At 39.2% G+C, this 20,603-nt stretch overlaps 3 protein-coding genes across 4 annotated transcripts; 1 reads left to right on the forward strand and 2 right to left on the reverse strand.

Moving 5' to 3' along the window:
- The first annotated feature begins 291 nt into the window (after window positions 1-291).
- Window positions 292-6,669, forward strand: LOC103708047 (trihelix transcription factor ASR3). Its single transcript, XM_008792804.5, has 3 exons — window positions 292-1,532; window positions 2,057-2,098; window positions 3,979-6,669. The coding sequence occupies exons 1-3, from the start codon at window positions 806-808 to the stop codon at window positions 4,263-4,265; spliced, it is 1,056 nt and encodes a 351-aa protein (XP_008791026.1). The 5' UTR covers window positions 292-805; the 3' UTR covers window positions 4,266-6,669.
- LOC103708049 (uncharacterized) lies at window positions 5,505-12,009 on the reverse strand. Its single transcript, XM_008792806.6, has 2 exons — window positions 11,511-12,009; window positions 5,505-6,573 (listed from the first exon to the last, which is right to left on the reverse strand). The coding sequence occupies exons 1-2, from the start codon at window positions 11,898-11,900 to the stop codon at window positions 5,653-5,655; spliced, it is 1,311 nt and encodes a 436-aa protein (XP_008791028.4). The 5' UTR covers window positions 11,901-12,009; the 3' UTR covers window positions 5,505-5,652.
- A 141-nt stretch (window positions 12,010-12,150) lies between these two features.
- LOC103708050 (endoglucanase 12-like) lies at window positions 12,151-20,521 on the reverse strand. 2 transcript variants are annotated; one of them, XM_008792807.5, is made up of 6 exons: window positions 18,894-20,521; window positions 18,081-18,484; window positions 17,044-17,351; window positions 15,226-15,823; window positions 14,553-14,725; window positions 12,151-14,394 (listed from the first exon to the last, which is right to left on the reverse strand). In XM_008792807.5, the coding sequence occupies exons 2-6, from the start codon at window positions 18,451-18,453 to the stop codon at window positions 13,996-13,998; spliced, it is 1,851 nt and encodes a 616-aa protein (XP_008791029.4). In that variant the 5' UTR covers window positions 18,454-18,484; window positions 18,894-20,521; the 3' UTR covers window positions 12,151-13,995. The 2 variants fall into 2 exon arrangements, with proteins under 2 accessions (XP_008791029.4, XP_089786120.1); XM_089929994.1 differs by lacking the exon at window positions 18,894-20,521 and having other exon boundaries at window positions 18,081-18,867.
- Window positions 20,522-20,603: the final 82 nt, after the last annotated feature.

The raw sequence follows: 20,603 nt of genomic DNA on the forward strand, positions 1-20,603 counted from the left end.
ACAAATTTCGAATGGATCGAACATTTGTTTGGCCCAATATGGCCTGGTTTTAATTTCTTAGACTACAATTATCTTTTGTTTTTAGGTGCTCATGGACTATTTATATAGAAATCACCAAGTAACTTATGTTATTTATTGTTATCACTATTTACCGTCGATGCTTATACCGACTTTTTTTATTAGAAACACCAGTACTTTAACTTCAATTTAACAATAAATCTTGACTTATTCAAGGTTAAACCAATGACATTCAACATGAAAGAAAGAGAGGTAAGCTAACCAGGGGCACAAAGACACAAGCCATTGGACACAGATAGAATTATTGGTGGGGAAGATCAATATATGGATAGTATAAATGCAAAGCAAAAGCTCCCTATAAATCAAGGCTGGGGTAAGAGGCAGGAGAGAATGAGGAGGTTGGTGGTGCCTTATCATCCCAAAGAAGGAAAGGGATGTGCCTTTAGCTTTCCCATATTAAATAACCAAAGCACTTATAGACTCCTCCCACAAGAAGATCTCACCCCCACCAATTTTTTTATATCAAGATATCTTACTATGGTGTAGAATTATACAATGATATGATATTTTAGTTAATTAGATATATATGGATAGATAGGGATTTAAGACTAGGTTAATTAGGACCTAATCAAGGCCCTCCTCCGTAAGAATCCCTTTCCTTATTTTCTCCCTCGCTCCCTCCCCCCTCTTTTAAGGGCCAATAGAGGAGAGAGGAGGCGCCCCCAGGCTCCGTTACGTCGTTAAGTTTTCTGTTAGAATTTAGAGCGCTACGGCCTACGGTTCTCTAATGGCTAACGCCGTCGAGGCCGCGGGTTCGAACGGTTGCGAGGGGGGCGGCAGCGCCGGCGCTGGTGGCGGAGGAAGGCCGCCGCGGCTGCCGCGGTGGACGCGGCAGGAGATACTGGTGCTGATAGAGGGGAAGAGGGTGGTGGAGAGCCGGGGGAGGGGGCGGGCGGCGACGGGGCGGCCGGCGGCGGCGTTGGTGGGGGCGGGGAGCCCGGTGGAGCCGAAGTGGGCCGCGGTGTCGGCGTACTGCCGCCGGCATGGGGTGAACCGGGGTCCGGTGCAGTGCCGAAAGAGGTGGAGCAACCTCGCCGGCGACTTCAAGAAGATAAAGGAGTGGGAGAGCGGAAGGGCGGCGGCGGAGAAGAAGGGAGGGTGGGAGTCGTTCTGGGCGATGAGGAATGATCTACGGCGGGAGCGGAGGCTACCGGGGTTCTTCGACCGGGAGGTGTACGACATCCTCGACGGGGCGGCGGCGGCGGCGGAGCCGCCGGAGGAGGCGGAGGAGGAGGAGGAGGAGGGGAAGGGTGGTGCCGGAAAGAGAGGGGTGGCCGACGAGGAGGCGGTGTTCGACAGTGGGCGGGCGGCAGCGGAGGACGGGCTGTTCTCAGATTTTGAGGAGGAGAAGGAGGTGGAAGAAGATGAGGAGCCAGCAGAGGAGGAGGAGAGGCCGGCGGCGCCGCCCCCGCCCCCACCGCCAGCCCCGGTGGCGGCCGTGGTGCCGATCTCAGGTAGCCGGATTACTTGATTAGACTTAATGAAATGGTTAGATAGTATAATAGTACATACAGTTACTTTAAGCTATATAGTTGGTATTTTTCCAATCAAAATGACATCCTTGAATCCAAATTTGAGCTTCTTCTTGATGAAATGGTTAGGTAGTATAATAGTATATGCTGATACTTTAAGCTACATAGTTGGTATTTTTCCAATCAAAATGACATCCTTGAATCCAAAATTGAACTTCTTCTTGATGAAATGGTTAGATAGTATAATAGTATATGCCGATACTTTAAGCTATATGGTTGGTATTTTTCCAATCAAAATGACATCCTTGAATCCAAAATTGAACTTCTTGATGAAATGGTTAGATAGTATAATAGTTTATGCCGATACTTTAAGCTATATGGTTGGTATTTTTCCAATCAAAAGACATCCTTGAATCCAAAATTGAACTTCTTCTTCAGGGGTTAATGGGAGAGAGTATTTCAGTCTACCTATTGATGCTTCTTTGATTTTTTGGTTTTGGGTGCAGAGAAGAAGTATGAACCATCTCGTGCGGAAAGTTCTGATCAAGGTAATGGTGTCCCTAAGCTAATTTAATATTTATTTTTATTCTACTTTTTCCCATGCTTTCATGAACACAAACACATAACCAACCACTTGGATATACAGTTCAGATCTCTTTCTGGAGAAGCTTGATTTCAAGCTTGGTTCAAGCTCGGTAATCCGAATTAACATTTAATGAATTTGAATGTTAAAACATGCCAATTAAAGACTTAATTATAAAACCAAAGTTTATAAAAAATACTAAAGATGCTATTGATTATATTGCTCTATACAAAACTGAGCCTTATATATCTGAACTTGAACAGGCTGGTTTTTTTTGGCTTCGCTCGAAATTATTTTCGAGCCTGAGTTGCTTGTTCAAGCTCGGTTCATTTAGTTTGAAACCAAGCCTGTTCCATGCCGAGATTGAGCCTAGCTCAAGCTGTTCGTTTATTTTTCCACCCCTACCTGCATTAGACATTAAAATATAAAAAGACTTTGGCAATTTTCACTGGTATTGCAAGAAGGCGCTGAAAGATAGATTGTCTGAGGAAGTAGAGGTATTTACTCTGAGATGTTGAAGTTAGAAAATTTGAGGATGTGGAGCTAATGATTCTGGCATCTGAAGAGCCACAAAATTTAAAAGGAACAAGTAGTTCCATACCTTAAATGATGCAGCAGGGAAGGTTGGACTTCTGGTACCTAGGTTTCAGCTTAACACACTTCTAATCCTATCTTGCTGAAATGGCTGCTTGTTTTGTTGGGGGATGACTCTAACAATTCACGTCAGGAGAAGCACACTGGATGCTAGAGGGGAAAAGCTAGATAACCAGACACCTTAAGAGCATCATTTGCTCTCTTACAAGAACCAATGTTTTGGACCAGAAAGACATGCTGAGAGTAGATTTCAATAAATGTTTGATTTTTCTCCTTACATCTGATTTTTAGCAAGGGAATAAATTTATCTATTAATAGAAGGAAAACCATTTATAGTAGTTTTTGTGGTAAGTTACGAATCATTTATCATCAGATTGATTCTTAGCCAATTTTTGCATGCTATAGATTTTTATTTATTGATTTATTTATTTTGGGTTTATTGTGTAACTCACTTTTAGGCTGTCATTGCATGTATACAGAATAGCCAGTAGGTTTGCATCATTACAAAATTACAGGTTCACAATTTCATATTATCAAGGCTTGGACATAATTTTGTTTGATGTAGTGATAGGATTTGTTTTATTTCCAAGACCATCGAGATCATGTTTTATAGTCTTGGTTCATATGTAATCCGTCTGTTTTCTTTTTGCACTTGATGAACTTCAGAACAAGGGTCATTTCGATAAGACCTAGAAAATGGAGCTTTTCTGGTGACCTAATAATAACTTATGCGCAGTCTATGAAGTCATCGCTTCTTTTGTTAATCAAACACTTTAGTTGTTTCCCACACACATATATCAAAGTTCTGAGGGCATGTCTCATTTCACACTCATCTCATGTCGATTTTCTAATGCGGCGGATAAAATCAACAAAGAAATTATTGTAGTAGAGAACTGGCAAGAATTTTAGACAGAGGTGAAAACAGTATGGTAAACTTGCGACCTTATTAGTAGTAGAAACCTTGGAAATGACATTCTTGAACAGAGGCACCTAGCTGACTATCCTTGTCTAAATATAGTTTGAGTTATATTTGCAGAGTATTTCATTAGCTTTATGGAGCTTGAAGCATAATCAGTTGTATACAATGTAGTAGCGACGATCAATTCATGCTTGGCTGTAAGGTCGTGATGCTTTTGGTTCAGCTTTAAGATGTCCGTTTAATGGGCAATATCTTTTAGCTTGTACAGGGCACCAACAGTCTTAAAATGGTTCATATTCTTTTAGTGTCGCTAACCAGTGTTAATCATGCAGGTATAGCGAAAGATAAGCAACCAGCTGATAACCTTGAGAATGAGTCCCCGTCTCAAGAAGGACAAAAGCGGAGGCGAACATCACAGGACAGAGCTGGAGACATCAATCTACAGAGTCAGTTGATTGAAGTCCTGGAGAGAAACAGTAGAATGCTGACAGCCCAACTTGAAGCTCAGAATGTAAACTGCCAATTGGACAGAGACCAGAGGAAGGACCAAACCAATAGCTTGCTAAGTGTTCTTGGCAAACTTGCAGATGCACTTGGAAGAATTGCTGACAAGTTGTAGGGAGTGCTGGAGATTAAGGATGCGATCAGGCCGCTGGAAGACTGTACAGTTAGATAAGCTTGTAGCTCGATAGATTTCAGAGAAGGTAGATAAATAATGCATCTGTTGGAGAATATTGGCTTTATTTGATGTAAAGTTTTTCTTTTTACCTCTAGAGAGTGGTAGAGTTGATAGCTGATAGCAATTTATAGGGAGAGATGAAAGTTACAGCTCTTTTCACTGTCTATTTATTTGACATCGCAATCTTGACTGTATCAAAGATTGTACCTTTGTTGATTTTTAAGTTATTGGAGTAAATTGAAAATGGTGAGATTCATAGCACATACTGTCATCATTTTGGGTGGTGATAGAAGCACATACCATTTTTCGTATAGATTCTACCATTGCGTCTGCTGATCAGCTGTTTACTTTTCCCTTCTGGTTCTTTGAAGAGAGTTGGCGACCCACAGTTTTGTTTGAAACTTGGTTTTAGACTATGGGTAGGTTGAACAACATGATGAATTCTTTAGCTTGTACACCGGATTATTGCGTGCACGCCAAATCACAATTTTTTGGTCTACTTAATTTATTCCATAGGGATGGTAGCACGCAATCACATTTTATGTAATCCTAGTGCTTGCCAACGTCATTAGAAGGGATTTCAGGGATTTCATGAGAAGAGAGAATGACCTCTGGCAATTGTTTTCCTGAACAACTACTGCAGTGTCTATTTCATGAAAGGGAAGGGACTTTCTCTTTTACCCCCTTCCCCAGTTAAAAAAAAAGGACTTTCTTAGCACCCACGTAGGTCAAGTAGACATATTATATTTATTCAAGAGTGGATTATTGCTATTATTTTCTTAATTCTAAGAGGCAGTATTTGGTGGGTTGAAACTACGTTCAGATTTGTTATTTTAAGTAACAGCTATCGAAGAACAGCTTATAAAACATATCAATAATGCCCCTTGTTCTCCTGAATCATTCTTAATCTCTCCCATATTTGTTTCTAGCCTTACCATTCATGAAGTAATAAAGATAAAAACAATTATAACACTATTCCAAGTTATGTGAGATGCAGATACTTATCTTCAAATAAAATAGGTTTAGCATTTCAAGTTTGAAATGTGCGAGATGTTATATATGCTGAGGAAATTGAATCTGCAATAGTCTACCGGCATAATAAAAGAAACATAAATACAGATGAGATAACAAATTGACTTGGAATCCAGCAAAAACAAAAATAAATCAGAGAGAGCTGCATGATGAAATCCTCTCCATCCCCCTTCCATAGAAAACAGCTAAAATATCTTTACATACATAATGGCAACTTAGAATTGTGAAATAACATTATGATGATGGCATTCTGATTGCATGTATTAGCCAACGACAGTTCAATACAACAGAACAATCAGGTATAATCATCTGAGGGCGACTTTGACCGATACATGCGATCCACTTTCCTTGAGCTGGTACTAGCTACTACCGTAGAAGCTTCCACATCATCTTCCTCGATATCACATACATCACTTTCTTGGTCCCTTGCTGCAATGCCCGTCAAACAAGCTGATATCTGACCAAACTCCCTTGAAGAGTGCTGAGTATCTCCCGAGCTACCATCCATTGATATAGCATCACCTGACTTCTTTCGAGGGATGAATTTCACAGACCTTGGAAGCTCCACCAGAAACTCAGTTTGCATCTGATCAGGGTTTGACCTCTTCACCAAATTACGGAATTCTGCAAAAGCCTGCCAGTTAGTTGTGTCATCAACCACATCTGGTGAGTCAAAAGTATAGCGGGTATACTTAGAGGGATTTCTTATGTAATCAGGAACTCCAGGGGATTCTTCAGGCAATGATACTTCCATGGCTGCAGCGGTTTCCATAGACTGTGGAAGCATGTAAAGATCTTCATGTTCTTCATTCATCTCAGCACGGACATCTTTACATTCAGGATCAAACCTAACACGTTTTTTTGGCTTGGAATCATTCTGCTCCTCTTTTCTTTTCAGAATGGGCTTTAAATTGGTATCATTCTCGGCTATCTTAACTACTGAATCTACAGCAGGCTTTCTACTATCATGATTTTGAAGGAGATGACAATTCTCTGCAGCTTTCTTGTATTCTTCGAGCCTTGCATCTGCAGCAAAGTGATCTGCACGTGGATCCCTATGGAAATCATGCATTTCCTCAAATGAATCCTCAGGTAAATCGGGAACGAGGGTGTGGAAGTTTATGCGAGGGCCATGATCTGTGACATTCCTCATATACAAACGATCCCCAGCATTCTCCATGCCAATTGCTGTTCTATCATATTCATCCTCCTCATCCTGCAAGAAAATTGTTTAGTCAGATATAACCAACCAATTGTTGATGCAATTACGGAATTCAAACTCAATGCTGCTCATCTCACACAATCCCCCCCCCCCCCCCCCCCCCCCCCCCCCCAAAAGAAGAGAGAGAGAGAGAGAAATTATCAATGCTGTCAGAGATAGCCAATTAGAGAGTGCAACCTTACATCACCGAATATTGGCCAGGTCTCAGGCTAACTTGTGACACTGACCAGCAAAGCCTCGCAGAGCGTAGAAGAAAGTTTCAACCACCAACAGAAGTTCAAGGTTTTAAATTAGATAAACCAAATTCAGAATTTATAGAGCTTCTAGAACAAAGATTAAAGCAATTAAATATTAGAGTAGTCGATGAAAATCCTAATGAATCCTCAGAAATAGAAAATCTTGAAGAATTAACAAATATTCTAAGTGAAAAATCTGACCCAAAAATAAATATTAAAGAAGACTAGTCAAACTTAGAAAAGCTTGAAAATGAGTTAGCCAATTTCGATCGGCTATCAGAAACAGATAGCATATCGGATATGAAGCTTAAAAATAAATTAAGTATAAACCCGGTTAGGCATGAACCTAGACCACTAGAAAAATACTATTATAAAAGACCCTCTCTGCAAGATCTTTTTTTTGAAGAGAAAGAACCTTTCCAGAATTCGTATTCAGGAAAACACATCTATGAATGGAATATAGATGGACTGAATGATAAACAGAGTTTAGATACAATACATCAAATGATGATGTATTCTACCATTTGTAAACAAAATGGTAATCAGGATCATGATATAGACTTATTTATTGCAACTGGCTTTGTAGGCCAATTAGAGGCTGGTGGGATATGTATCTCACTCGAGACCAAAAAATTGAAATCCTTCAGCATAGAAAGGTAATAAAACCTGAACCCGATCAACCTAGCAGCAGTACTGAACCAATAACCAACTCAGATGCAGTGTATACTCTGTGCTTGGCAATAATTCAAAATTTTATAGGATATCCCATGCCTGTAGGAGAAAAGGTAAGAACTCTCCTAAATAATCTAAGGTGTCCAACATTAACCCACTTTAGATGGTATAAAGAATAACAATCGTAATTATAAAAGTAATAATAAACCACTGAGCATGTGATTCTAAATCTGGAGTCAAATGATGCAAACAATTCACTCAGTCATGTTTTTTTGATTTTCTTAAATAATATCATATGAAGGGTATTAATAAGGCCATCTATTTATTTCTCGTACACGAACTATAACTTATATTAGGGAAAAGTCGTAAATTGTTGTGTTTAAATTCTTTGGAAAGACACATCACTGATTCCTTCAGTTTCCACTGATTTAGAAGCTGCTTGCACTACATTATACTCTAAAGAGTCAAGGCAAGAGTCAATTACCTTGCGCAAGCAGTCAACTTACACTAAGGAGCGAATAATTGACATAGATAGCCAGGACTTGATCTTATCCAAATCTCCATCTTCCCTTAATGCCCAACCTCTCACATGCTTCGATATCACAAAATATACCCTTCTTTTGGCTCTTCTTTTTGAGAGTTAATAAACTTGATAATAACATTTAATCCAGAATACCTAGGACATTAATGAAAGAATGAGGCAGGAATATGATAAAGAATATTGCATCAAAACTCTTTTAGTTGCTTAGCAAAAACATTAGTCACCGCTCCACGGATAGCTTTAAAGAGTAATCAATCTAATGATTTTCCTGGTCCACTTCTTTCTTCTTAGATTTTTCTTTTTTATATATCGAAGGCATATTTTACAATGTTTTTCATCATCAAAGCTCAAATACAGTCAAAATACTAGGAAAGCTTTAACCCATTCCCTGATACAACTGAGTCAAGAATCTTGGAAGAAGCAAAAGTTGAACAACTAGGTCATGCCTAGTCCAATATCAGAGAAGCATGTACAATTTTCTCAATCTCAAACTATTCCATTTAAAAGAGTTCTGCCTTTTACAATAAAAACTTTTTGATTGAACTCTACCAGATCTATTTTTAGCATCTCATAGAAGGGAAAACACACAAGGAAAGGTGTCATCATGATACATTTATCTTAAAAAAAAAAAATTAAGACTCCTATGTATTGCCTCTCGTGATTTTATATTTAACCAAGGTTTCATGGTTGTACCCTTCTTCCTTCAATGGTTACTTACCTCTTCTAAAACACCAAGAAGACCAAATTCAAGTAATACATTTAATGATACCATCTGCAAAAGGCCTTTTTCTTTAATTCTCAAACTCCAAACATTCCATGTAGATCACAACTTAATTTTAAATTAAATCCTTTGTATTATTGTCCACCACCTAGCCACAACACCCAGAGTACTAGAAATGAGATATTGGTTGTCCTGGTTCAAGGACCACATAAATCCAACTTGAATGATATTAATCCTTTCCTTACTTTCAGTCGCTTTCAAATGAAAAGCATATAGCATGAAATAAGTCTTGAAGGAGTGGGAAAAATTACATTAAGTGGTGAAGCCATCTTTATTATACAAGAATCATAATATCCAACGTCCAAGAAGTTTGGTGTTAATGGGTGAATAAGCCATAAGACATCTCCATGATGGAGAAACAAAAGTTCAATATCATTGATAGTGCTTGCTAACTATCATTCTTGACTGTATAAGTATTCACTCAATTCTTTAAGACCAAAATTCCTAATATTGTATTATGAAAGGTCCCAAAACAATTTCTTATCCTAGTTGTCCAATAAATGTTCACAGAAACAATATTTTATTGAGGCCATTTGCATCGTCTATTAACCCTTTCAACATTATTCTGCATAAGCTTAATATAGCACACTATTACTAAGAAACTCAGCTTTTGAGATGCCCCAGGTGTATGATTCTTCAAAGATTAAAAAAGAAAAAAATGACAGTGAAACTTGCGCAAAATATAGAGGATTGCATGTGTATATGTTGAATTGCATACTACGAATGACTATTTAATGATAATCCAAAATTCCCTGCCAAGCATCAACACCCCAAATACTCCAAAACAAAAAAGAAAAGCAAGATAATCTATTTTCACTGTGTCTAGTCAATAGAGTCAAACATTATAAGTTACAAAAGAAACTGGCGCGTCCCCTTTCTGTCACTGCTTGTTCATCCATTTAATCATTTAGAACTCATGGCTAGGGGTGCAAATGGGTCGGGTCGGGTCCTAAGTGACCCCGACCCGACCCCATTTTTTGTTCGGGTCCTAATTTTGGAACCAGACTTGACCCGATTGAAGATCGGGTCGGGTCGGGTCCATGCCTACAATTTTTGACCCAACGGGTCATTCGGGTCGGGTCGGATCCGGATCGGGTCCGAGTGGGGTCTGGGTCAGATGTTACCACTTTCTTTGTGCTTTTGAAAAATATAATCTTTCATATTGACGGTAGATGTGGTTATGTTACTTAGCTGTAGGTAGAACCAATAAAGCCATAATAATCCTGAATCTAGGAAGATTTTTGTTTTATCTCAACCCAAAATTTATATCAAGATAAGATCCCAAGCAAAAGGCACATCCCACAAGTTAAGAAGAAACCACCATCAGAAATGCCCAGGCATATCTCGGCGAAAAAAAACTTGGTCACCTGTTTAGCCAACTACAACATTCGGATTATATAAGAACAATATTCTAGTGTTGTAGTGTGTGCAGATAGCTCATGCATTTGTTGGCAGAAGCTAAAGAGAAGACAACTTGAATTTTGAAATGATAAACTAAATTCATACTAAACCAAGAAACCATCAAAAAAATATTGGTTCAATATCTACCAACATCAAAAATTTATTCTCTGCAAAGATAGAACAAAGTGTTTCAGCCAAAGACAACCCAAATCCAGCAAATAAACCACCAAAGATAGAATCAAGTGAGAGATTATGCATTTGCTTAATCTTCCTTTCCATAATTCCATGCAGCAAAACAAAACAAAACAAAAGCAATTTTCTTGCTATTCATAAAGAATCAAACCTGAGATTCAAAGGATCACAGCATTGCAATCCAAACAAAATTCAAAGCAAAATTCTACCCCACATGACAATCCAAACAAACGATTATAGTATTAGCATCACAGCAAAATTTTACCCCATATGACAATCCAAAAGGATGCATCACAGCATCAACATTTCGGGTTTGGGTTGGCTCTTCGAATCGGTTCGGGTCAGGATCGTGTCCAAATTCAGTAAACCCAGATCCGACCCAGAAAATGGTTCGGGTCCAATTTTAGGACCCGACCCGGACCCGCGGGTCCTAAAATTCGGGTCGGATCTACGCGGGTCGGGTCAGGTCACGGGTCGACCCGTCCTAAGATATCATTCCCTAGACGTGTCATCTTTGGTTATCAAAGGCAGCGTAAAGCTGTTCAGCTTGCAATACTCAAATTTACCTAAACCCTTACTTTTGGAGCCCAAAAAGGTTCCATCATAAAGAGTTTGATCAAGAAGATGTTATCATGTCATCATTTCCTGTAGAACACCCTTTAGTAGCTAAATGGTCTGCATATTTGATCAAATTTAATATAAAAAATGTTGAATTCCCTAAACATTTCTTTATTCATCTTTTTTATTTTACATTTTTTGCCTCCCTAACAAAGACAAGTAATTGGAGAAATCTATAATTTCATATGTGTGACCATTTACAATAAACCACCTCGCCCAAAAGATGCTAATACAAGCGGAATTGGGCTATTGGTGTTGACTGCATTTCTAGATACTCTGAAATCAGGAATTTCGAGCATTTGTTACAAAGTTCATTTCCCATTCATGGAAAGCAGTTCCAGTATGCATACAAATGACAGAAGACAACAAAAATTAAGAGACCATGACAGAAGTTTCAAACAACCTACTCTCCAATTAGAAGCATTCATTGCAACGCCAGGTCAAGGGATTTCTCTGAAAGGGACAACATCAAAAGTACAGAGAAGCGAACCTCGTTATCCAGGGTTGGATCCATCCCGATGGAAGACCTGATCTCCCTCTCCTCTATATCCCCATCATCCCTGATATCCTCCCCTCCTCCGCCGACGCCGTCGCCATCCTCGCAGTCATCCGGCTCGTCGAGATCGTCTTCAAACCGATCCTTCTTGGTATCCCTCGCGCCCTTGCGCTTCTTCGCGAAGAAGCCGCCCTCGACGAAGGCGGAGGAGCAGGGGTTGTCGTCGCGGTCGGAGCCGGCGCCGCGCTCGCGGTTCCACTCGCGGCGCTCAACCTCACCGTCAGCGACGGACCAGGAAGACCCCGGGAAGGAGCTCCCTGGGACGGACTCGAAGAGCCGGGAACCGAAGAGCCGCTTCACTCGCACGTCGAAGCTCTCATCCATGGCGTCTCCCTCTCCCTCTCTCTCGGAGTCTCCTTTTCCACAAACCTAACAACGAGCGGACCGCCGTTGCCTTTCATCGCTTTCTAATCTCCAACATCGAACTGCTTAACAGGAAAGGAATAGATCGGCCCGTTCGATGAGGATATGCAATTGTCCTGGCCGTTGGTTCATTAGTACATGCCTTTGATGAGATATACTAAGTCGGCAAACTATGCCGACTTAAGCTTTCTACTATCTTTTCTGCCGACTTCCTATCAAGTTGGTTACTTAGGTGCGTAAATCAAAGGCCATGCATCTCAAAGGAAGATAGATAGATGGATGGTTGTGATCTGATCTAATTAGGAAGTTGTTTAACATTTATATGCACTAGGGTAAGCTATGGTAGCGATAGGCACCGAAAGGGATTAGGACATGATAGCAAGGTCTGCCAAATTGATCGTAAGCTTAATTAAGCTCGCATGAATAAATATCAATCTATGATAGTCATTGAGATTCATGCGCGGTTTTATAGTCTTCTTTCACATTGAATGAGAAGTTAGCAGTAGTATTGAAAATAGCCCTATCTAAAAAAAGATTTTTAGTACTCTAGCTTCAACTCTATATTGGTCGGTCTGAAAAGAAAGAAATACAAGGATCTTCTCTAGCAAAAAGAGGACATAGGTGGAACTTTTGATAGTACGAGCGGACTAGATGTTCTTCCGACAAGTTCAAAAGGATGTTGAATCCTTTTTTTTTGGCCTTTCAAAAGGATGCAAAGTTTATTCTTTTATTGTTTGTAATTAGTTTTACAGTCTAAGCTGTTAGTTCTTCTCTCTTGATTTTCTCTAATTCTTTCCTTGTTGTTCTTCCATTAATTTGCTTAATAAAAATGATTAGGCCACACCCTAATCCTCATTAAACAAAAGAAAAAATTGAATGCGAAGAAATGTATCAAAGCCTGCCTTGTATGGTTGTGGGAACTGCAGCAGTCCTCAGCTGCAACCCATCAAAAATGGTTGCATATGAAAACCCAGCAGCCTCATCATGTTCATCAACACCTTGTTTATTAGTTTATATTTTAAAGCAGATGTTGAGCTGATTGTGCTTAACAAAAAATGATCATCTTTAGGAGCACAACTCTTTCAGTTGTAGGCTTTCAAGTATGCTTGAGGGGTCTTATGGAAGTGTTTCCTCTATTACCATTTATCTTTCTTTATGATCCAAAACTCCATGTGATCTAATTAGCTCTTCAGAGAAACCTCTGCAGGTGTTGTCTTTTATCTTCAAAGCACAGACATCTGATGAGAATAATGCATTCATTGAGAATATTTAGATTATTAATTGTTCTGACTTCTGAGACCTTGTCATTGCCTTCTCATGCCTTGAAATAGGTTAAGAGGAGTTATCAGTTCCATAGCAAGTCCATCTGGTTCTTCCTCAAATCCGTGATGATAAGAAAGCGAACACAGGCAAACATGTTAGGATAAACAATCAGAAGAATTGTCAAGATAAGAGGTGATTCATTATGAAAACATTAAAATATTTGGGAGGACTAAAAGTTTCTGAAGTTCAGAAAATGTCGACAGGGATCTGTTCATCAAACATCCCTTTGGAGGTAAGCATGTTAAAAGACAGCCAACTATAAAGAGAAATTAAATCTTAAAAACAAAAGGAGAAAGAATATGTATAACATTACCAGTCAATTAAAAGTTCAAACGAAAGCTCGACAAATATTAGAATTATACAATCAAATTTTATAGGCAGCTAACTAGACAAGTATATGTGTCTACTATACAGAGCATAGGAATACTTGTTTGCACACTGAAGCTGTATTTTTTTTCACTTTTGGGAGGAGAGAGGGGCTTGTATACATGGCATGATTTAATTTAAATTTCACAAGCATTAATAACTATTTTACACTAGAAATGGTCATTTGCAATCTATATAGTGCTTCTTGTTTGTTTGGAACATCACACTATAAGTTCTTTTGGTATTGTAGTTAAATTTGATCTCTGAACTTTGACCAATTGTTATCACTAATCAGTTCTAACACTACAATTGCCAAGTCTCAAGTCCAACTCTATGAAACAATCATCAACTACTGATCGGTAAGAATTCATGGCTTCCACACCGGCAGAGGGGGTGGATATGAGTCAAGACGCTGCACAGAAGAGAAGATGGTGTTCTTGTCAATATGATCGCCACCACTGCTTGTAAGGGACACAAGGGCCGCAACTAGCCCAGCATTCCCAGCCAAAGTTGGCTCAGTGTAGATTTTATTGTTCCGCACATCGGAGAAGCCATCGAATCTGTCTGGTCCACCAACCATGGCACCAGTGATGACATTAGGATTTGATGACTTCTTATCTCGCCATTTCCAGCCAGCAGTACATGTGTAAGCAGCGCCATCGTGGGGGATAGATGCACCACGGTGGTGCACTTGCGTTGGATAGTTCTCTCCATAACCCACCATATAACTTATTTTTTTGGGATTGTTTCCTAGGATGTAGTCCACCTGCAAGATTTCACAATATTTAAAGCAGTTGAAGTCATGCCATTATCATTCAACCCTGATGCATTAGGTTGTAATATATATGATTTTGGCATCTTCTCGAAAGAAATTTTTTTATATTCTGCATGTTACCATGATGGGTAAAAAGTTTAAGCAAGAACCTGAGAGGCTGCAAAGCCATAGAGGGTGCTTGAGTTCATAAAGTAGGGGCCGCAGTACCATCCAGGGATGTTGCTAGTGTTCAAGTAGTCTGCATAAAGAGATGCAAGGTATGCAGCATTCGCTGCATATTGCAATGGCTGTGGCTGCCCATGGTTCAGTTGAATCAGTCCCCCTATACACAAGACAAAAGATAAGTGCGATACGATTCAATAGCATTTGGTCTTTGTCGAACATGAGGATGGCTGGGATGCCATCACATGAGATGCATGTGGTACTTCAATTTATGGTGAACCATCAAGAATTGATTCACCAAAATGGTTGGCTTCTGATATGATTCAGTTAGACATGCAATTTGTTGATAATTTTTTAAACCATGAAAAGAGATGGAGTAAAACTAGAAGAGTAAAATGAAAGCATAATCCTTATAGCAGAGTTAGAGTTGGGGAGATACAAATACACATTTTCAGATTTTTTTTTTTTCTATCTTACATATAATGATGCTCATGTGTCTGCCCACTTATCAACCTGATCAAATATGCATTTCGTAATTTTTGTCTCCTTTTTTTGAGGAAAAACGTTTCTCAATTTCTCTTGGAAAAAGAAAAAATCAATGTAAGCCAATGTAAATTTATATCAACCATTTTAATGGAAGAGGAAGATAAAGTCTATTACCTTTAGTCCAGTTGAAGACATGGAAGTCATGAAGAAAGGAACACATGCTTCGCTCTGTGGTATTATGGTAAGCCCTGAGCATCTCCTCATAAGGAAACCCCAAGTCTAAGTAGATTCTAATCCTTGATAGGAGTAGCTCAGCCCCTAGAAGCTTGTTGTCCCAACTAAAAACACTTGAATCTGGTTTTTGTATGGTGCTTCCAGCATTTTTGGCTAGACTAGAATCTGTTGCAAAGGAGAGATAACTGTAGTTCCCTGTGGCATAGTACATCCAAGCAGCACCCCACATGAACTCATCCCAATAACCTGTGGAGTTGTAGAATGGTTCTATAAACTGATTTCCCTGGGAATAAGGTGTTTGTTGCCCTGACTCTCTAGCAAATTTGTAAACTGTTCTTGCTGCATTCATGAGCCTTTTTGAATAAGCAGTATTATCATTAAATACAATTGAAGCAGCAGCTAGTGCTGATGCCACCTCACTCCCCAAATCAGGTGCAGAGGTAGATGTTTGCACGGGTCGGGCGTAGTTCATGTCTTCCGGCCTCTGCCAGCAGTATTCATCATCTGAACTAGTCGACCCTTTTTGCGCAGCTCCTACCTGAATAAAACTAGATGTCAAAAGCTTGCTTAAATCTGCTTCCACTAAAATTCTAGCCATAACAGTAATGGAATGCAGTATGGTTACGCAATGCAGAATGGTAAATGAGTTTGGAATGTACACCGACGAAAATATGTAATTCCATCTACACTACACATTGACAACTCTCCTAACAAAGAGCAAGTAATAAATCCATGAACAGAATTTCTGAGATGATATTTTGATCCTGGTTATAATATTTCATGAACAAACTGATAATCACATCATGAAATCAACTATCCACCTTGTTATCAGAAGTAACAGCAGGGTTTTAAATTTTCATCAGTTGCAAGAAATGCATTTCTGCATTATCCAGAGCATTACACATATGCCGCCTCACTGATAGATCTGTATACAGGCCTATAGATCTGTTTGCTCTGAATATTATCAAACTCCCATTTGACACATGCATGATCAGCCTAAAAATTCACTTGATTTCTCCAACATGGGTGAACAAATGAAATCCGACCCTTTGAACCAATTGTTAATTTTTTGAGTGTTTTTAACCGAAAAAAGGAAAGAAAGAAAGTCCTGAGTGCCTGCAAAACTTTGAACCACCTGCAAAACAAATATAAATCCATTTTGCATCCTCAGTTGAAATCAATCCTTCAATGGCTATGACTAGCAGAGGCAATGGACTCAATATGGCCAGCACTGAAAACCAAAAAATTAGAGCAGAAGATTGTTCTAGATTGGAGAAAGAAGGGATTTCAGCAGTGTACTAATTCAGAATAACTGCACAAAAAGTTTCATAGCGAAGTCTTTAAAGCATCCTTACAGAAGAACTCCTTAGAGCATAAAGCATATCCAGAAGATAAGTCATTTATTGCAGCAGCCTGGTAATTTTAATTAGTGTTTGAAAAACTTGAATGATAGTCGATACAAATTGTAAATGTCTAAATTAATGTATGTTTTGTGGATCTCAATTTCAGAGACCAACTATGGAGAGTGTTGCTCCACATTTGAAGTTCCAATGCCATGAAATGATTCAATATCAATCTCCTCATAAATGGATGTCATTAAACTAAACCAAAACATATTTCCAACAATAAAGGTACATGTACACAAAAAAAAAAAAAAAAATCGTTCTTCTAATAGGAATATATAGACATGTTTTACAGCAAGAGATAATACCCTGCTACATTAGACTGCAAGAAAACATTGGGATTTCTTTTCTTTACCTGGCTGTAAATTTTGTTGATGGTGGTAGCAGAAGAATTGAAAGTCAAGAGTAAGTAGTCGGTTCCCCATTTGATGATATCTCTGATGTGATCGTATTCTCCAATGGCTTTGTATTTATGACTGTATTCTATCACTGACCAGCTTAGGAGTGTCATGGAAAAAGCCATAGGAAAGTGGAACTTTATGTTGTTCCCGCTATCGTAGTATCCTCCAACTAACCCACCCTTCAACTCTGTAAACCCAATACCATCTTCCAGGCCAGAATTTCCTCGCCACAGCACATCATTGTTCTTCGGTAAGCGGCCAGCTGATTAGCCAAATATTTGAAGCATAAATCATACTTACAGAACAGACTTACATTCTACAGAGTAATTGGGTAGTTGCACAAATTCGTTGAGCAGAAATCAGAAATATTTGAAAACAAATGAATAAAGAGGTTTATGCATACTTTGTGACGGTTTATGGAGTTTTCAGAACTTCTAAGCAAAAAAAGGCACCTTAATGTGGCAACAAGGGAGAAGAAAATCCAACTAAGATGACCTTCTAGGAATTTAACACCCTAATCTTGGCCCTAACCATTTTATCTCTAGATATTCTAAAGTAAACAAGATGAAGCCCTCATGAGATCAATATGCATGTGGAACAGAACTCCATTTGTTAATTCTGACCAGTCCAAATCTAACAGAGGTGAAAATGCATTCAGAACCTTTCTATGCATGCAATAAAAAAAAAAAAGATTGCCACATTTCTTATAGTAACAGTAAGAGACAAGCATGAAGTAGCCACCTTTTTTTTTTGCAAACCAAGCTAGACCAATTCATGAACACCCTACGGAGATTAGCTAGTGGTTAAACAAAAATATGATAAGATCTAGCTGCAACTTAAACTGAGAAGAATTTATATCCTACCCGAGTTGTTTAACTGAGCAATATACAGAAGTTTGATATGTCTCATTTCCATCATCAAGGTTGCACAAGTTTGCAGCCAGTTTTGCTGAAAAGAAAGAAGTTTGCAGCTAGATTTTCAAAGGACTTACATTTTTGTGCATCGAAGAACTTAAGAGCCATGTGGAGAGCAACGGTATAATTGTCTGGTGGCGAGATTGGCTCCCTGTGCTTCGGCAGCGTCTTCGAAACGATGACCGGAATCCCGACGACGACGAACCCAATCAAAGCAGACCATATCACCCACCTAAGCGTCTCCCACTTGCAAAGGATGCACCCCAGGTCGACATACTTGCTCTTCTTCTCTGCGTCCCGCGGCCTGAGAAGCCAACCCTGCTCGGTCGTATCCAACTCCTGCCTCTGAAGCACCGCTCGGTCCAAGTCCACGTACCGGCTCTGCTCATCCTCTGTCGACGAATCGACCTGGATCTCGAACGGGCCTCCCCAGTGGTTCGCTGAGTACATCTTGGAGCCCTTCCTAACTCCAACTCGCTGCCTATAATTAGACAAACAAGAGATGGATCGAGCAAGGAAAAAACAAAAGAAAATTCAGTGAGTCTCATGAAGTTGTTGGCTTCAGGATCATGCACCAATAACTCGAAGACGCTCACGCACGACATCGAAGTATAAGATGAAGAAAACAAAGAAAATCCAGTTGGTATGTCTTTGAAAGCAATTCCAAAGCACATCAAATCGGATTATAAGATGAATGGAAGAAAGAAAAGCCAGGTAATATATATAACTGTGAAACCAATCTCTAACACACAGCCAAAAGATTGTTATGGGAACTTGAATATAACTATGAGGATTCGATGAGTTTTGATTAAAAAAAAAACAGAACGAAACGAAAAATGACTGCAAGATGAGTGATAAAAGTGGAGGAGGAGAAAGGAGTGGACTTCTACCAGGATACTTCTATGTCAATATGAGAGACGATGCTTGTTTTGGACACCACGTTGAAGCCTTTTGAATACTTTGGATCCAAACGAGGAGAAAATCTCAAACTGGAGAAGAAATGGTGGCGATCACAGGAGGGAGAGAAGAAGGGGTGTTCGCTCTGGTAATCCCTCGATCTTGGAAGCGTGGATTTGCTTTCCGTTTCCGGAGAAGCGCCGCGCGCGTGCGGAGGGGCAACCGTCCAGCCGCGCGCGTTTCTCGCGTCGAGAGAGCCAAAATTACGCGAGAATTCGGATGGGTCCCGCCGAATGAATGCTACGTGTACGGTTGACGCTTCGTGTAATTGTGCTTTTCGTCCGCTGAACCTTGCACGCAGGCGATCATGCGGGCTAGCTGGATTAGGAATTGCAAGCGGCGAAAGGATGCTTTCCTTTTTGGGCTCTCACGCTTCAGAGCTGGACTTTGTGAGTCGTGCATGAATGCTGTTTGCACGAATCACAAACCGGTATTCACGCATGATAACATTCAGCGCTGGACTTTGGATATCTTTCAATAGCATTTTCTAAACCGGTATTTTCTGACGGAATTTATACATGATATCTCCGGCAAAAAAAAAAAAAAACTTATATTATTGACAATCCCTGGGATTCTATAAATAAAGCAGAATTCTGCGTTGTCATATTAGTTACTTTAGAAATATCTAAAGCAAAAAGTTGTGAGTTTTTTGGTAAGAGATTTGTGAAACTTTCTATTTACATGTTCTAATTGTAACCGGAAGATGTATTGCATTAACGTCTTAAAATTAGAATTGTATCCAGAGCTCATTAGCAAACTCGAATGTAGAGCGAGATCTTAAAAAAATTGTTAGAAGCAAAATAGTGGATGAAGTGGAAAATAAAATAAAAACAAACATTGAAAGTCCGCATATCTTTGTTTTAAAAAATAAATATCCTTCATAATTCAAGTATTTAATTAGTTAAAAAATTTTAATATAGCAATTATTATAAGTTTAATATATCTTATGTATTGTACTGGACCAAATATAGCTTTTACAGTGTATAAATTAAGTAGATATACTAGTAATCCCAAAGATGATTCATGGAAGGTTATTGGTAGTCTTTGTATGCCTTGAAAGGATTGTTGAAATTGAGTTATTTTCTAATGAGTGTTATATTAAAAGGGGTACACCAAAAGCTAGTTGGGTTACAAGATAATAGTTTCATCATTGGATCGATTTTTATCCTAAGAGGTAGAGGAATTTCTTGGTCATCTAAGAAACAATGCTCCATATGGCACTATATGAATATGACTAGGCCAAAGCGTCTCATATTCTCTATATGTATGTGTATATCAACTTTACAATTTCTTATCCTTGGAAGAAAAAAAATTATGCACATATACCCGTTGTGCGTGTGCCAGCTACTTTTCGTCTCTTTTTATTGTTTCTTTCTTCATTTTCTTCTCTTCCATTTCTACTTTCATGTTATTTCTTTCTTTTCTTTAGGTGATTCTTCCACACTGCTAAAGTACAGCTCCATGCATGAGGCTCCAACCATTATAAAGTTTGGAGAGAGTCGGATGTATACAACTTTATCTTAGTGTAAGAAGCTCCATATTCTCCTACCTGCTTCCCACCACAAGATTATATTGATTCAGACAAAGATCTTCGAGCATCTAAACATGACCTTACGCTCTTCCTACCTGCAACCTCAGTAAGC

The sequence above is a fragment of the Phoenix dactylifera genome, chromosome 4 (assembly GCF_051530095.1).
Source record: "Phoenix dactylifera cultivar Ajwa chromosome 4, Ajwa_hap1_PhDact_Kaust_v1.1, whole genome shotgun sequence".
In the NCBI taxonomy this organism is placed as follows: domain Eukaryota; kingdom Viridiplantae; phylum Streptophyta; class Magnoliopsida; order Arecales; family Arecaceae; genus Phoenix; species Phoenix dactylifera.

Excerpts from the sequence above, each read along its gene's own strand:
- LOC103708050 (XM_008792807.5), bottom strand. The coding sequence starts at position 18,453 with ATGTACTCAGCGAACCACTGGGGAGGCCCGTTCGAGATCCAGGTCGAT. Across the intron at positions 15,824-17,043 it reads TCAACAAAATTTACAGCCAG|GTAGGAGCTGCGCAAAAAGG; the intron begins GTAAAGAAAAGA and ends AGTTTTATTCAG. Across the intron at positions 14,726-15,225 it reads TGTCTTCAACTGGACTAAAG|GGGGACTGATTCAACTGAAC; the intron begins GTAATAGACTTT and ends TCTTGTGTATAG.
- LOC103708049 (XM_008792806.6), bottom strand. The coding sequence starts at position 11,900 with ATGGATGAGAGCTTCGACGTGCGAGTGAAGCGGCTCTTCGGTTCCCGG. Across the intron at positions 6,574-11,510 it reads ATCCAACCCTGGATAACGAG|GATGAGGAGGATGAATATGA; the intron begins GTTCGCTTCTCT and ends ATTTTCTTGCAG.
- LOC103708047 (XM_008792804.5), top strand. The coding sequence starts at position 806 with ATGGCTAACGCCGTCGAGGCCGCGGGTTCGAACGGTTGCGAGGGGGGC. Across the intron at positions 1,533-2,056 it reads GGCCGTGGTGCCGATCTCAG|AGAAGAAGTATGAACCATCT; the intron begins GTAGCCGGATTA and ends TTTTGGGTGCAG. Across the intron at positions 2,099-3,978 it reads TGCGGAAAGTTCTGATCAAG|GTATAGCGAAAGATAAGCAA; the intron begins GTAATGGTGTCC and ends TTAATCATGCAG.